The sequence below is a fragment of the Dromaius novaehollandiae genome, chromosome 1 (genome assembly GCF_036370855.1).
Source record: "Dromaius novaehollandiae isolate bDroNov1 chromosome 1, bDroNov1.hap1, whole genome shotgun sequence".
NCBI lineage: Eukaryota > Metazoa > Chordata > Aves > Casuariiformes > Dromaiidae > Dromaius > Dromaius novaehollandiae.
Window position 1 is genome coordinate 207,252,684 of NC_088098.1, and position 17,089 is coordinate 207,269,772.

The 17,089-nt window shown below is 46.0% G+C and overlaps 2 protein-coding genes across 3 annotated transcripts in view; both read right to left on the reverse strand.

Annotated features, from left to right (window-relative positions):
- Positions 1–11,191, reverse strand: part of PANX1 (pannexin 1) — a 29,783-nt gene extending 18,592 nt beyond the window's left edge. For both annotated transcript variants that reach the window (XM_026109186.2, XM_026109184.2), the window contains exon 1: positions 10,935–11,191. In XM_026109186.2, coding sequence (XP_025964971.1) covers positions 10,935–11,115 — 181 coding nt within the window. In that variant the 5' untranslated portion in view covers positions 11,116–11,191. The remainder of the gene's footprint in view (positions 1–10,934) is intronic.
- A 2,935-nt stretch (positions 11,192–14,126) lies between these two features.
- HEPHL1 (hephaestin like 1) overlaps positions 14,127–17,089 on the reverse strand; it is a 34,001-nt gene continuing 31,038 nt past the window's right edge. The window contains exons 17-20 of the mRNA XM_064505116.1: positions 17,080–17,089; positions 16,467–16,626; positions 15,327–15,407; positions 14,127–15,247 (exon numbers count right to left, since the gene is read on the reverse strand). The exon at positions 17,080–17,089 is cut by the window's right edge and continues 130 nt beyond it. Of these exons, the coding sequence (XP_064361186.1) occupies positions 15,045–15,247; positions 15,327–15,407; positions 16,467–16,626; positions 17,080–17,089 (454 nt within the window). The 3' untranslated portion in view covers positions 14,127–15,044. The remainder of the gene's footprint in view (positions 15,248–15,326; positions 15,408–16,466; positions 16,627–17,079) is intronic.

A 17,089-nucleotide genomic window follows, 5' to 3' on the forward strand; every position in this document is an offset into this window, starting at 1 on the left:
TGCCTTTTATGCCTCTTTTTCGTAAGTATTTTGGGAATGTAACCTCCAAGATGCGACTCTCTCTCTTGCATTTGACTCAGGTTGGCCAAAGGGAAACCAAAAGCGTGTTCAGGTAAGGCTGGTTTCCTGAGGAAAGGCTTACCATGATGCTCATATAAACAGCTACATTTCCCACATGCATAACCTACAGCTTATGCACTGAGCAAAACAAGACCGCAAACACCATTCCCACAGTCCAGCAGTCCTTGTAGTAATGCAAGGACAAGCTTATCCCAGGGTGCTGCCACTTGTTCCGCTTCTGAGACCATGCACAAGTTATGAGTTACATAGATGAAAGTAGGGATTGCCTTTTGGCAGAGCAATACTGGCCTCTAGGCTCTCCCGAAGAGCCCCGGACCTCTCCTCACCAGCGTAGTGATGTGCTGTGCCCGGGGCTCAGACATATCCTGGCCATCCCCAATCACTTCCCACACTTCTCCAGCTGCTCCAGAACTTCAAATTAAGACCAAGGCACAGAGGACAGCAAGTGCAGCTATTTAGCCAGCCTCAGCCTTCAGGTCAAATCCTGATCTAACCAGCTACAGTCACCAATTAACTTTTCCCACAGCATATCTCAGTGATGAAGAGTGGTATTATTTGATGTGGATATCAGTGGCTCCTTAGATGAGTGCTAATAAAGCAGGACCAAGGTTTTTGTTTTCCTTTTTGAAGCTTTGATTTTGAAGAAAAAAAATTTCTAGTAGGCTTCCCGAGGTCTTGAAACAGGATAGCTGCTTCATCAAACAACTGTTCAAAGTGGAGACGGCTCTTCCAAGCACATCCTCCTCCACCTCCCACCCAGAAAGTGCTCTGCATCCCTGCAGGGAAAACCACACTCGCAGGGAGCGTGCTGGAGGGAAGAGCAGTTAATTGCACAGTAACCAAGATTCACTATGAGCAGGTCTATCATTTATCAACATTATTTAATTATTTCCAGATAATTGTATTGCATTTATTTATGCCTTTAAAAAAAGTTTTGAAAATACAAACATCAAAAGAGCTAGAGGGGCAATTATTTGCTATTTTTTTCCTTAATACATTCATCAGCAAAGTTAGCACTAGATGACATGTGTGCTTTACCATAATAAATACTTCAGATAAGACTGCTTTGTTTTTTGTGCCTACTTTCTGGTTTAGCTCTCAGAGAATAAGAACTTATTTTATAAGAGGGGCTAACTGCATTAACACTGTAACTTCTGTTGCCATTTTACAATGTAGCATAGTTGAGGAGCATTACAAATAAAAGCCTTCGCTGATGAGTCACTATTACAATTATTTCTAAGGCTGTAGTGTCATAACGACATAGTTTGAATTGTCACAAGCCTCCCTGATGGCAAACAAGTTACTATTTATCAGAAGAGAGCTCACATGATCTAACAAAGTTGGCACAACACCAGCAGTTTCACGCTCTCCTAGAGAGAAGCTCCAAGAGTTTCTACTTTCCAGAGAATTTCCATCTGTGGAAGAAATCTGTGGAAGCTCAAGACACTGCAGAAAGTAAGCGGCCAAGCTGAGCCTCTTTGCTGGCTAGGGCCCGTTTATGCTCTGCTCTTATTATTTAACAAAAGTCCTGTTACTGACACTAGACCATGTGTAAAGCAGTAAGTAAATGACCCTTTCAGAGGATGAGCAAGAGGAGCGTTCAGAACCGTGCTCTGTCCTAGTCACGTCTCTACCATCTGTAAAGGAAGCACATTCAAAGGGCTCACTCCACGCGTGGGAAACCACTGAAAGCGATTGAGTGTCTAAACTAGTAATGAAAAAGCCAGACAGCCTCCCTCTCCAAACGGTTATAAGCACAACTTCATACCAGACTAATTATAGCCATCCTGGTGGTGCAATGGAGCAGTGAGGCTGCTCTTCATTTTCTGGGGGTTTCAGCAGTGACTTCGGGAACCTTTGGGAACTTTGGGAACTTGACTTGGGAGCCAAGCAGAGATAGACCTCACCGGAAGCTGGGGACACTCTGGATCTTACACTGCTTTTTAATTAATTTATTGCAGTACTGGTTGTAAATACTTGCTAATACAAATCATAATTTTGCACTAACAGTAGTATGTTAACAGTTAAATGCAGAGCACATTTTTATGCAAAATCGAGAGAATACAGTTAAATGCAACTGAAGTAGTCACAATTTTCCATCTTTTTTTTTCCTCTCTACCTTCTGAAGGAGTAATATCAATAAACCTACCCAGACGATTTAGTCTATGTTTGGATATTCTGGAGGAAGTGGGGAAAAAAGAAGAAAAGCTGTAATTTTTACTGAAGTAGAACTTAGGCAAAGGGCCAAATTGCTGTCACGGAATCACTATGTACATGGATACATACGTAGATATATATGTGCACACATACACACGCACATGTGAAGCTAGTTTATGGAAGGTTAATAGTCCTCTGCTATCAAAGAAACAGCTTTCCTGACTTGGTGACTTGAAGCCATTCCCAGTCCTTTGCTCCCAAAAGTAACAGAAAGGCAAAAAAATCCCAGCAGCCAAGCTCACAATGATGACAGGGAGATATAATACACAGCAAGAAGGATAAGGAATAATAAATGACTGCATTCATTAAGCGGTTGCTTTGGCCGATTTTACGATTACACTTGGCAACATATCTTTTTATTAATCATCCTCTAGTACTGATTTTCTCTGTGCCTGTGATAGGAGAGTCCTTCCCTACCGCACTCGGTTACTCTGCAGGTCCTCTGCAGCACCTCAGAAACCAGCATGAGCCTGCCTACAGCTGGAGATCTCACCTCTGTGCTCAGGTAACACCTTTCCACCCACTTTGTCCAAGTCCTGCAAGCTCATTTGGGATGGTTCGATCATTAGGTGTCTGAGAAGATGTCCTAGTTGCTGCCGGGATTTCGTAAGAGTTAAAAGTGCAAGCAGTAAGCCTGCCCTGGCTAGTCCTTCACAAATGGAGGTGGAAATTTTGCTGTAGATTCTGAAAGAGCAGGATCTGGGTCACTTCCAACACTCCCGCCCTACTGCTCTTGCAGGTGCTTTCTGAAAAAGAAACTTTCTTCCCTCCTGGAATCCCAAGGAAAAGCTCAGGTCTGAAGGAGATGGTCCCAGGACGGTATCGGGCTGCTCTGCCGGTGCGGAAGGGGCGATGAGCAGAGGCCCGGCCTCCCCTGGCTGCCGCGCAGTCAGTGCTGGCACTGACGGGAGCCCCGGGCTATTCCTTAAGAGAGGGCTGAAGCCCAGCACGCAGGGCAGGTTTCCTCCCCAGGCGCTCAACACCTCTCTCCCTGCTTAGGCACCTAATTAAAGCACTGCAACTAAGACAGAGTATTCCAAGAACTGATGTTACTCATAAGCTGAACTGAGCCAGGATCTGGAGGCTTGTATTTGACAGGATTAAACCTTCAGTAAATAACTATTTGCTTTCTAATACACTGCAACCATTGGAAAAAAAGATTTGCATCGCCTTGAATGAAAATCTAGCCACTAATTACTTCTATAATTTTACACCAGGCAAAATGAACTAGCCACAATAACCAAATACTTGATTTTATCTAGCAAGAATTATCCACTTTATCAGCCACTAAAGAAAAACCCACAAACAAGAAAACCAAGCCGCACACACACAATGTACAGACTGCCAAGCACCATACAAAGCACGTGTCCCACACCAACACTAAAACCTATGAAAAAACTTGAAAAAGATGTCCTGATGCATGCCAAAGAAGAATCAACTCTGTGTGTGTGTGTGTGTGTGTGTGTGTGTACAGATGTGCACTGATAACAGACCAGAAGAAATGATTTTACTACATTTATAGATGCTGCTTGCGGACCAAAGTAGTGCTCTGGGTAAAATACAATAGACATCAGAAGGGAAGTGTGGAGAACATAGACATATGAATAGACATAAGAAGGGAAGTATGGAGAAAAACAAATGGGTGCACAAGCAAAAAGAACCTGTTCATTGAGGTTTACTTTGGCAATGGAGTAGTAGCAGAACATAAAGCTAATGCAATATTTAAGGAGAGTGGGTCAGAGGAGCTATCAAGTATTTTTCCCTTTCCATAGGAATGTCAGTTATTGCTCAGAGAGGTCTCAAAATCATGCAGTGGGAAAAGCTAAGTATTCATCAAGCCTGCATACAAAATGGTTTTTTTTGGAATCATGGGAAAAAAGAAAAAAACTTGCATTTTTCTGTGACTTAAATTCCCACCATGGAGATTAAAACAAAAAAATCTCCTCACCAACAGCTGAAAATGTTCACCCAAAGACAATTTATCCTTTGACATTTATGTAAATGTTTTTATAAGTTTGTCCTAGCTGCCTGGACAGACCTGTTCTGATGACTATAACTTCTGCTATTCATTGAACACTCTTTACATGCCAAAGAGCAGCACAAATCCCACTCCTGTTCTCTGAACAGGAACATCACTCTGTAACACTTTCATCAAAAAAATCAACACTTATATGCTCTTGTAATGATTTTAATAGCTATAATGGGAAAGTCTAAAGGTGCTCCTCCTGTTACCCTATGATAAATCATGTAACTGGCCAGTTTTGCAGTAGATGAACAGTGCATTTCATTCCAGAGCTTTGATTTTACAGTTTATAAAGGAGGAAAAAGTAAAAGGAAGAAAAAAAAACAGTAAATAGTTGGAACATCCACAGTGACATTGGCTTGTGCTGAAGTGTTTCTCTGGACTGGTGCTTTTGAACCCCAGGCCCACAGCCTGCTTCCAAAGAGGGGGGATTAAGCGGAGGGGGAAGCAAAGCCTGTATCTGGGAGCGTATGGCTGCTATTCAGCCGTCTGCACCTCCAAAGGAAGATGCTTAGGAGTTCACAGTTTGAAAGAGACTGAAAAGCACGGCTCTAGCCAGGTGCTGCTCACGTGCCTGCTGGCACAGGCCTGTCACTGATGCTCCAGCTTCTAGATTGCCCTCTTGAACTAAAGATGGGCAAATCTCCACCATTAGCATACAGACTGCTTCAGCAGCTCTTGGAAACATTTTTCACGCTCTCAGCCAGCAGCTACCATAGGAATAGTCTTTGGCCTAATTGTATCCAGTTTACTTTTAGCCCCCAGTTTTACAGAAGTCACAAGACAGGATTTCTCAAAAGCCTCCCCAGTGACTTGTGAACATGAAGACAGATGCACATCACTGGGGAGGGCCAGTGAGAAGCCTAATCCAAAAGTTAAGACTATCTCTTAGTATATTTGTCACAGTTTAGCCCCACATTTGATTTTTCCTTTCTATAGATTTGAACGGCTGCTCTATAGATTTGATCTGGCTGCTGTGGTTTGGTATGTGGCCAGGTACTTCCTAACCAGCCCTCCTGCCACAACTGACAAGCAAATGCACATTCATGATGATCACACCCAAGTTTCTTAGGTCTCTTTACTTAATGTGTGACAGTTTCAGGGTCTTGGGAAGCTTTCCAAGGTCATTCATCATATTATAAAATAAATATCGGTGCTAAAACAAAAGGATTAATTAAGACTAGCAACTGTATGAGCCATATACAACCACAGCCCAGAACTGAAAACACAGTAAGAACTGCTGGTATCCGTCACAGGAGATTCCCTTCTTCTCCCTTCTCCAACACCCTCCCTTCCTCCTCGTCTCCTCTCCCCAGTGATCAGTCCCACAGTAAATCAGCTAATGCACTCTGCACGTTCTGCTCCCTGGCACAGCCTCGTGGTGTTTCAGTCTGCTGTATACAGAAAATCAAATGAGAGAATTTGGTGACAGGCAGCCACTGGGACTAAGCACACACGTACAATCTCCAATTCCCTTCCCAGGGGGAAAGATGCAAACATCTGACGTTGCTGTTGATGCTGCACACCTGCTTTTTTTCAGCTACAACCCAAGAGAGCCATGGATATTTTTCCCAGAAATAATTTGAAAGTAATCCTCCACCAAAATTAAGCAGCTTGTTTCAATTTCTCTCTGCCCAGCCCCCTCTATCTGCTCAGGGCTTCGGCTGTTTTCTGGAAGAAGGTGAGGATCGTCTGCTCTCGTTTCTCTGACTGTGCGGCTCAGCCCCCCCGCCGCACTCGGCTCGCTCGTATTCGGGCAGGGCTGTCACAGCCGCTTTCTGCGACAGACGGGGCCAACGCTGAGCAAAAGCTGAGGTCAGCCGCCGCTCTAACGCTCGAGGTGACAAAGCTGAAGCCTGCATCCCTGGCAGCGCCTCTCCTCCTCACCAGTCGTGCGACAGCCGGCAGCGACGGACGCGTTAGACACCACCTCCCACTGCCCCAGTACAGCTGAGCTTCAACCACCAGAGCTTTGCTTGAACCATTCAATTCTTTAGAGTCCTCCGCTCTTTTATACACGGAGATATCCCCGGCAGACGCATCGGCTGCGGCAGGGTTTGGAGACTTCTCCCTCCCTTTCTGCCTACAACTAATGGACGACACGCAGCCGCAGGGTGACGCTAAGCGGCAGCTCTAAGCACCTTTCCAGCCATCCGTCTCCGGCGGAGGGGCTTCTGCTTTCGCGGCACCTGCAGCGATCCTCTGCGGGGAGCCACCCCGCTGACTGCAGGGGCAAAGTTACAGACTGTGAAACAACATTTCCATGCAGTACAACCCAAAATGAATATCCTGCTACTGTAAAAGACAGTGCCTCCATAATAAATGTCTGTGTTTTCAGCTGACTCGTTTACACTAAGAAAACATGTCATACAATATACACAAATAGTTTAAAAACTGGAATATCAATCATATCTCAGAGCTACTCTTACTAAAAACATAATCACATAACAATGACCCAGATAAACTACTGATTTTAATAGGGTTGAGTGTGTCCACATCTTTATTTTATGTTTTTTTCTTCTATAAGAGAGATAGGTAGGTGATTTAGCCATATTTATGTTACTGTTATTGTTTATATTACTATTACTGTAGTGCCTGACCACCTGAAGTATTTACCCAAAGAACTCCCAGATAATATAAGAAAATAACATACAGAAAGTAAGGAAATATAACATTGTTCAAACCCTCATGTTCCTATTTTTATTTCCATTTTCAAGTTCCCAGTGTAAAAATATATAAAACAAGGACCAGAAGTAAAGAGATAACAGGTGCAGGATTTCAAGCCTTCTCTTTTGCCAGCGCATAGAGTAGCAAAGCCTCCCAGGCCAGGCAGAAAACAATCGCAACTAAACAATATCAGAAAAAAGCTTAAAGTCCTGACAAATCTGCAGCTGATTGTGGTTTTCTAAAATACAACTAAGAATAAATGTATATTGCATCTCCTCCTCTGGCAGACGCTGCAAGCCTGCCGGCCCCAGGGAGTTTCTGCAGCTCTCTCCATGGCAGTGTCTAAGTGCAGAAGAAGTGTTTTTCATGCCTCCAGCAAAAAAACCTCAGCAATACGCAGTTTGAATCTCATTTGTTATCTGAAACTTGTATCAAAACCAAAAGTTACTTGAAGGCTTCAGAAAACCCCCTAAGCCTTAGTAAACATGTTAATATCTAATTGTTTTGCACAATTAACAGCAACCACCTGTACAAAGAAAATTGCCGTTATCTAACACTGTGCTACAACAAAATACCAAAACGGAACAGAAAGTGAAGCTGATAGCAGCATCCAGCTGCGGCTGCCAGAATAATGTAGGTGGGAAGAATGCAATTATCCCAACAGAAATAGGATCTGCACACTCATTTTTGGAAAGCAGGTATAATTTCTGTACCCAGAGGCAAGGATATTTTCATGTTGTGACTCACATATTACTTTCACAGCTACTTCTGAGTCGCTCTTCCTCAGATCTAAATTAGACCCTACCATTTTCTCTCAGTTTAGCAATCCTGAACTTTTTCAAAGCACAATTACATAAGGAGATGTCTGAAACAAATACCACTACCGCTTACAGAATTATGCTCATCCAGCCACCAAACCCTTCACCACCTCCCAAAAAGCCTCAGTGAAAATAGCTTTGTTAAGTCATTTAAGCACCCTGCCTACTAAGCAATAAACACGGTGTGGGAAAAAGGAGATAGCTGTCCGATGGCAACACAGTTGATATAGTATCACTTTCTATATAGAAACCACGTGGTGTAGTTTCATCTCACACTGGGGCCTTGCATCACCGAGGCGTTCTTCCACTTTTCAAATAGAAGAGCTTGGTTTTAAACACCAGGTTTTTTTCTTACAGGCTCTCAGAATTACATGCAAAAAGTAACACACGGCATATTCCTGACATGCAAGATTCAGTGCCTGTTTTAATTGCTGCTTTAAGGGGGTATTGTAGTCTCAGATTCAATTTGAATTATTTCAATACTGAAGGATATAATATATACTGTACACTGAGGACCACATGCCTGATTAGTGAAAATGAGAGTTTTTTAACTAATTTTAAAAAAAGGAACATTTAAGATAACCTTTACCTAACCCTGCAATGTATCTATACATTGGAGCTTTACATGAGGATGGAAAATGAGAAAAAAAATCTGCAGAGCTGCACAGAAGAAGAGGACTGATATGCAGCCACTGTTTCAGACTGAGGTGGATCCTGCCATCCTGACAGAGCTTTTAGAGGGGAAACAGAGGAAGAAGAACTGACAGGTCCATGCCCTAGCTAGCAAACCTGCTGTGTTTACCTGCGCAGCTGCATAAAATGAAAGCTCTCTTTTGCACTGTTTCAAGAGGAAGAAATGTGAACAGATCAGTAGTAGGTCTAAAACTAAAAGCAGCAAGCTATACTGCGGAAATACTTCTGCAAGTCTCTGCTTGAACAGACCTTCCACAGGACTTGGATCTGGTCTTGACATTCCCATCCTGGTTGTCCTCGATTCCTCTGTTCGATCATTGCAAGTAACAATACTCTGTTCACATTGATTGAAATAGGTGTGTAACTAGGTGGTAACAGAGCACTCTGGGGTCATCTCACCTGTTAAGCAGTCTGATATCTGATTAATGATATTCATGATGCTTTTGCACAGATTCACCACCAATTCACAGTCCAACCCATTTCTACTCTCCTGAGAGTTGCTTTACTCAGAACTGTAAAACATGCACCTCGGATATAAAACATGTATCTTGGATATGAGATGCTGAATGCCAATAAACGGGTACCTGCAGTAAAACCAACTATTTCTGAAAGTGCAGGAAGTCCTGTGACTCACTTCTGTCTCAGGAGTGGAGAACAGTGCTTATTCACCTATGAAATCTTAATTCAGATAGTGCCATTTAAATTCAGAACAATTCTTAAATGCAACATAATTTTATAAGCAAGCCTCTGAATTATAAATCCAAGTCCCTTCAGCCACTTCTCAGCCACTGAAAGGATTGGCTATTATGCTGTTGCACAAGTACTCCTGCAACTTGAGGATGGGGAAAAAGTACAGTAAAATAATCAGTAAAAAAAGATAACTTGGCCTTTCTCATGTAAAACATACCTTGAGTCACACATCCCTCCGACAGAGGTTGAACTGGAACAGTGTCAGAATCGCTACACCCGTGTGCCTGCCCCTTAGCACCACAACCAAGAAGCCTTTCAACGCTCACTCCTGCAGCAACGCTTCCCAGCAGACCAGGTCTTACGAGACACAGCAGCACGGCTGACTTGGATCCCGCTGCCCCCCGCAGATCGGGGCAAAACTTTTCAGAGCGCTCCCGCTACTCATGCTGGCTCGAGGCCCACGGTTTGGCGTTCACAGGTGCAAAAAGCACCACTTATACCCAGCATTACCCTGCAAGGTTGTAAAGCAGCTCAAATTCAAGGAGCAGGTGACCAGCCTCAACATACCGCTGAGGTATCCTCACTCCAAAACCCAGAAGTCTGAAAATCCTTCTCCCAAGCACCTACTTCTGACAGCTCATAAACGACAAAGAAACGTTATTGCAAAGCACTCCAAGCATTGGGAACTGCAGCGTTGCACATGGACAGTCCTCAAGGCACAGCTCAGCATGCTGCTTATGCTTAAGGCTGACCAGCGTTGCGACACAAAACCATACCGCAAGGAGAAGGCAGGCAACGCTGCCTACAGATGTAGCGGCTGAGCTGCTGGTGGCCTTGCTCCAGAGGTGTTAGAGAATGACACCAAAGCGGTCAAATTACCTCTACGATTTGGATATTCATCAAGGAAGAGGAGGGAATGGGGAAAGAGAGGAAAAGGCCAATCCTGAATGCCCAACACATGGATAAAGCAGACTGTGAGCAGACACGGTCTGCTCCAGGAGAGCTGTGCTCCCTCCTGCGCACTGCCCATAGCCCAAACGAACCTGTTGCTCTAGTCCCAACAACACAGGGACACGGGGCGCTTTGGGGAGGGTGGTGGAAACCGCTCCTCACGCACTCACACCGCAGCCTCCGCCTGAGGCCCAGGGCACCCTGCAGGCAGGTGGGTGCTGAGCTCTGGCCCTGTGAGGGCTTCAGCTACTGAGTCTTCATTCAAAGGGCTGAAGGCTCCCACCCTTGGGGGGGGCTGAAGCACCAGGCAGAGTTAATCCCCCCCACAAATTCAGGAGAGGCAGCAGGTGAGCATCCAAAGCCATGTTCAAATGTCCCCCCGCGCGGGTCACCTCGACACCCGGGGTGTGCAGCGATGTCCACCTCCAGGGCGCGGGACACGGCGGCCGAGGGAGGTCGGGATCCCGTGTCCACCACAAAAGACACCCCCGGGCCGGGGGGTCCAGATGCTCCTTCAGCACCACCATGTCCCCACTCCCACCACCCCCCAGGCACCACCAAACCCCGGCCAGGTGCCGGGCTGCCCGGGGAGCCGGGCCCGCCTCGCCAGGGCACACGCAAGCCGCACGCCCCGCCGTGTCCCCAGGGCCACCACGGGGGGCCCCAACGCCCCGGGGTCACCCGGCTCCGCCAGCCCGCCCTCCTCCTCCTCCTCCTCCTCCCCCGGGCCGGGCCCCGCCGCCCCCGCCGGCGCCCGGGTCTGGGTCTGGGTCTGGGCGGGAGGTGCCGGTTACCGATGGAGACCTCCTGGGCGAAGGCCAGGGAGATGAGGAGCAGCGGCAGCCCCACGGCGATGCAGGTGACGATCTTGTCCAGCGCCAGCTCCAGCCGCAGCCCCTTGTAGCGCGTCTCCGGCGGCTCCTTCAGCAGGAAGTCGGAGAAGACGTACTCGGTGGCGATGTGCGCGATGGCCATGGCGGGCGCGGCGCCGCGCGGCTCCGCAGCGCCCCCGCGGCCCGGCCCGGCCCGGCCCGGCCCCCACCGCCTCCCGGCACCGCGGGGCGGCGGCAGCGGGGGTCGCCTCCCCCCGCCGGCGTCAGCGCCGGGCCAGGCCCGGCTGCGGCAGGGTCGGGTAGGCCAGGGCCGTGCCCGGGCGGGTTGTGAGCGCCTCCGCGGATGGAGCCTCCCCGACCTCCCTGGGCAGCCTGTTCCGCTCTTTCATCGTTCCCACGGTGAAAAAGCTTTTCTCTTGCATTTAAGTGGAGTTTCCCGCGTTTCAGTGCGTGCCTCTTGTCCTCTCACTGGCACCCCAGAGAAGAGCCTGGCTGCACCATTTTACTCTCCGATCAGCCGTTTCTACACATCGGTAGGATCCCGCTGAGCCTCTCCAGGCTGAACGGCCCCAGCCCCAGCCTTTCCTCACGTGTCAGCTGCTCCAAGCACTGTAGCCATCTTCTCCACCCGGAGTGTTTGGTGTCCGCATCTCTGGTTGCTTTCTGTGGGAGCCAGTGAGGGGCCGTTATGTTTAATAAGCCCTGACTATTCCCCCTCCCCTATATATTTTTTCGGTTTCTTTTTGGACCTCTGTAAGCCCCGAGCATCCTCAACCCCATCAGACCAGGAGTCACGGAGGTGACTGTCTACCCTGCAAAGAGCCACCCCTGTTGCTGCGCTTTGCACGTGCCGCTTGCCTGGCTCATGGGCAGCCCATAAAGCTTCTGCGAAAAGGGACAAATTACTCCTTCCTGCACACAACTGTCATTCTATAAAACCGCTATCCTGTCTGCTTTCAGTTGTCCTTCCTATGCTGCCAAGCCCTAATCCAAGTAAATCATCCCTCATATGGAAACCATCCTACAATTCTGACTCATTTTTGTGTTCATTTCTGTGCTCTTCTTGCACTTTTCCAGATAGGGTTGAGCAATACGGCTCAACCCCAGTCTACATGCAGGTGCACCATACATTTATGTAACAGTTCAATGATATTTCCTGGGTTGCTCTGATCTTAATTCCTAATGATTCCTAATATTCAGTTACCTTTCTGCCCACTAATGAGCACTGAGCTAACATTGTCATAAAACTATTTTACCTCCAACCTCTCGTTTCTGAGCTACATATGGTGCATATAAGGCTAGGATTGCTTTTCTCCACGAGTGCTACTTTTGATTTATCAGTACTAAATTTTATCTTTTTATCACTAAGGCATTCAGTAGCACAAGGTTCTTCTGCAGCTTTCTACACTCCACAATCATTTCTCATGCTACATGTAGTTATGGTGGTCACTAAACGTTGTCGCCGTTTTCCACATCACTTACAAATACAGGGAACAGCATGGATCCTTGCAGCACTCCATGAGTGACTTCCACTCATGTGAAAGCGGCTACTTATTCCTGTCTTTTAACCAGTTATTTAGCTTGTGAGAACTCTTCCTCTCATTGCATGGTGATTTCATTTCTTTAAAAAGTTCTGACTAAGGACCTTCTTAAATGTCTTATGGAGACGTAAGCAGGCTATATTCATCCAGGTCTCTTATCTACACACCGAGCCTTTCAAAAACCTATTTGGGGTACAGTTTCCTTTAACAAAAATATGTTGATTTTTCCATCATCTGTTTTGTTCCTTTGACCACTTTTCTGTTTTTTAGAATAGTTTCTACCAGCTTGTATTGTGTGGGTGTCAGGGCTACTCATTATAGTCCCCCAGGTCTCCTCTGGAAAGATTTTAAAAGGTTGGTATTACATTTGTCACCTTCGGAGCTTTTGGTACTGAGACAGTTTCAACTGCTACAGAGGTTAGCAGTGCAGTTACTTCATACTCGAAGGCCTTTAGCACGCCAGGAGAGGACTGTCTCCTCCTGCTGAATGGTGGCTGTTCGTTCTGTTGCTTTGTTCTCTCCTCCACTGGTGCTTCAGTCTGATACAGATGTGACCCTTTGATACAGATGTTCTCCCAGCTTCCCCATGCTGAACATAGATTCAAAAACGCATTTCCATTTTCTGCCTTCGGCGTGTTTTTTCTGAGTTCTCCTCCTTTGTTATGATGTTTGATTGGTCCCACAGGCTTTTCCCACTCCTCATGTCTGGGATACGTGCTATTTGGAGAGTTTATTTGGGATCCCACCTGAAGATGCACAGCTGTGCTCGTCTAGCAAAAGACCTCGCCAGCTTTCCAGGATGAGGCTGGCCACGCGGTCCCCACGCTGGGCACCGTGCAGGCAGGCGATGCTGAACACCAGCATTCGTGCTTTCCATGGCAGGCTGTCGTCTGTGCAAGCAGCACAAGACTTCCTGAGTCCTTGAGGACCTTTGGACTCTTCGTTCCTGTTTCACAAGCACCGTCCAGTAATATGCCAGATAAATAAACTGTGCCAGAAGATTCATGCGAATAACCAGATTTTTATCATCAATGTAGTCAAAATATATTTATGATTCTGTTTTAAAAAGTCATACACATTAGCTACTCCAAAAGGAAAGTACCAAATAATTTGCTTTATTAACAGTGCATGTTTAAGTAAAGGCTACGTATACAGTAAGCAAATGTTCTGTACGCATAATGTTTTTGCACAGAATAGGAACTTCGATGCTAGTGTTTCCATAAAACAGAAAGTTAAAAGGGTTTAGAGTATCCGTCCTTGTCTGCTTGAAGAGCAGATTTATAAAGCAATTGTGGAAGTGCTTATTGCTATGATGTAACTCCAGTTTGGGCTCAGTCCTGCAGTTCCGCCTCGTGCGCTTTGTGGCTGTGGTGTGTGTGTGCTTTTACATAACTGAGGAAAACAAAGGATTAGTAAATCACTGAGAAGCACCCATGAAACTTCTGGGTATTGGCCACCTGGGCATTCATCTGGAGCACCATTAAGCTGCATAAAGAGTGATGGACAGTGCAGTTACCTACGTTTGAACATATTTCAAAATATGGAACTGGAAAAAATAAAATAAAAAACACCAACTTGAATTTACTTTGGAAGTCAAACTTGGATAAAGAGTTTCACAGATTGAAGAATGTGTTTGTTCTGGAGTTCCTCTGCAAGAGCTGTAGGTGACGTAAGCAGCTGGCTTGCAAGAATAAACATTATCTAATTAAAAATGAGCTATAAAAATTCAAGTATCACTAGGTACAGCCTGATTCTGCCAGTCTTCCTCACAAGGCAGTGGTCAGCCTCGTGGTGGTTTCATTAAAATTTGGGACTGAAGCACTACTTGGTGTAAAGAAGAGTTGCAGAATCAGGAGCACAATGAGCAGCAATTACAAAATCAAATAACTTTTTCATTGTTTGCTCAGGGCTAGATTTTTAAAGGGATTAACAAAAGCAATTAGGAACTAACACCCACTGAACTTGGGTGCTAAGCTATATCGCATCTAAATACCTTTAAAAATCTGTCCCCAGTGCACAGTTTCCTCATTCAATAGGGCAAAAAGCAGAATCTCTTAAATGTCATTAGACTCCTTGAGCTCGGTTCTGCTCTTGGCCCGGTGTAAGTCCGGTTTCCCTTTGGAAAACCATGGGGAGTTGCAGATTTACATCCGTGCTTTCGGAAACCAGCACGCTTAAAGCAGTCACTTGTAATACTAACTAGTGTGAACCCAGTGCCCATCTCGGAGCACATGGTTACAATTCTGCCCTCTCCTTCCTCCCACAAAAATCCTTTGCACCTGGTGCGTTTGCCAAAAGGCGTGGTGCTTCCCTGCATAATTGGATCTTGGGCAAAGCTCAAGTGAACTTCAGGGGAGCAGAAACAGAGAGGAGTGGTGTATGGCTTGTGGAGTTTAACCCTATGGCTCACGTTCACTCTTGTGAGTGCTGGCTACAGGACAGGACCATCAACATACGTCTCGCTTCAGTTTTATTAGCAGCATACAACGAAATCCAGTGCAGCTCTGTGAACGATGCTGGAAGAGGGAATTTACAGGGAATCCGTCAGAAGTGGGCTTTTGTCATGCAGAGCACTATAATAGATCTTGCTCTCTTGGCGTGTAAGGAGGCAGAAGAAGATTAATATTGTTGTCAGTAGAACAAGTCCAATGAAAAAAAAGGCTGTGAATATCAAGCTTGCTTCTCTGGGGTTCAAAGTTTTGCCAAAAATGTTGACTCCTTCTCTGTCATAACCTGTCAAACAAGAAATAGTTTATGAGAAATCTAAGCATCAATCTGATGAGTTTTATATGCTGTTTTTAAAAATCCATACCCTCTGTAGTGGTGCTGTTTTTCGTAGTAATAGTATCATATACAGCAGTTGTGAGTCCACCTTCTAAAGGAACTTTACGCACTGTGTAGGGAAAGAAAAAGCTTAGTTAAGTTGAAAGCCTTATTAAACAGATTTTTGCATTCTGGAACTATAGCATGACCTAATTCCTTCTACCTTGGAAATCTGGATAGAAATTCTGATTAGATCAGCACAGGTTTTAACAGATTGCTGTGGGGAGCTCTAGGGGCAAAGTTCCCCCTCCCCATGGAGATCTCTGTTACTTGAATTCTGCATTTGCCTGTCCATTTGAAGTTTGACAGCCAGAACAAATATGAGGTATACAATAGATTCACCTTCTCCAAGGAAGGAGTGTTTTGGTGACATCTGGCATTATGCTCACCGCACTGGTGCTACAGGAGCAGAGGCAGGAGGGCGCCTGCCAGGTGCTGCGGCAGCCGCTGCGGAGGAGCGTAGCAGGCACTGACTGTGCTGTGCAGCCGGGGACCCAGTAGGGAGCCACTGGACCCAAAAACTCACCTGGTGAAATTATGTGATGTAGAGAGGCCCACAATGCACTTTTGGCTTTACTTGCAAGTGAGCAAGGGACCAGCACCACCCAAAAGGTAACCTTGCCCCTGACAGCAAAGCGTTTTCCACTTTCCTCGGTCAAAGAATCACCTACTTTTCGGACCAAAGGGAAGGCTGAGCAACCGTTTTCTGTAACATTGTACCTCAGTTGGTCCCTGCCCATGCAGGAAGGCGCTCGAGTATCCCTGTGGGCAGGCAGAAAGGAACCAGCAGCATGCCTGTCTGCAGGCACTACTGCTTACTGCAGGCAGTGGGGGGCTACAGCTGCTAAAAAATAGCTTGATGTTGTCTTCTGCATCACCTACAGGTGGTCTACAGCCTGCCACTGTCTTAGAAGGCCTCTTGTGAAGCACCAGCTGTTGTTAGAGGTGTTTTCCCTGTCCCTAGATGATGCTAATTGGCCATGGCAATGCAGTATTTTACAGGCAATGCAGTATTTACACCATCCAGGGCGCAGGGCTGACATTAGCCATCACCCTTTCCTGCCTGCCTTTTGTCTGAATTGCTGTGATACCACTGCAGAGCCCTAAGGCAGTATTTCTGCTACTGCACCTGATTTATTGATGGTATAGGTTGTTTCCATGCCAGCGTGGATGTGATCGGCTACGTGACAGTGCAGAAGCCATGTTCCAGGGTTTTCTGCTACAAGTTCAACCGTCTGGAAAGTCCCAGGAAAAAGGTCATACACGTCTCCTCTGTGGTCCTTATCTGTCTGTGACAAGGCAAAATAAGCACTGTAAGAGTCTCGCCTTGCTCTGCTCAGAAACCCCCACGACATACTGAGATATTCCAGCATGACTGTCAGCTCCTTGAGGCAGATGAAAAGCTTCTTGTTATAGGTTTGTACTGTGCCTCACATGGGGGGACTGAGGCCCATGGGCACCTCTCATTTAATCAATTAATTAATTAGCAACAGAAGACTGCTCCTAAGGACTTAAGGTCTTAGTGGAGTGCATTTATTCATGTTTCGTAACAGGCTTATAGTAGTAGAAGCTTCACAGAATTTTGAATCGTTTTGTACTTTTTTCACATGCAAAACTTCTACCAATCTCAGCATCAGCCCAGGACTACGTGTGCAGGCTGCACAAACAGGCCAAAACCTGGAAGGCTTTGCACAAATTTCCCATCACATTGTAAAAATTTTACTTGGATTTATTTCACCAACCTTGAAGATG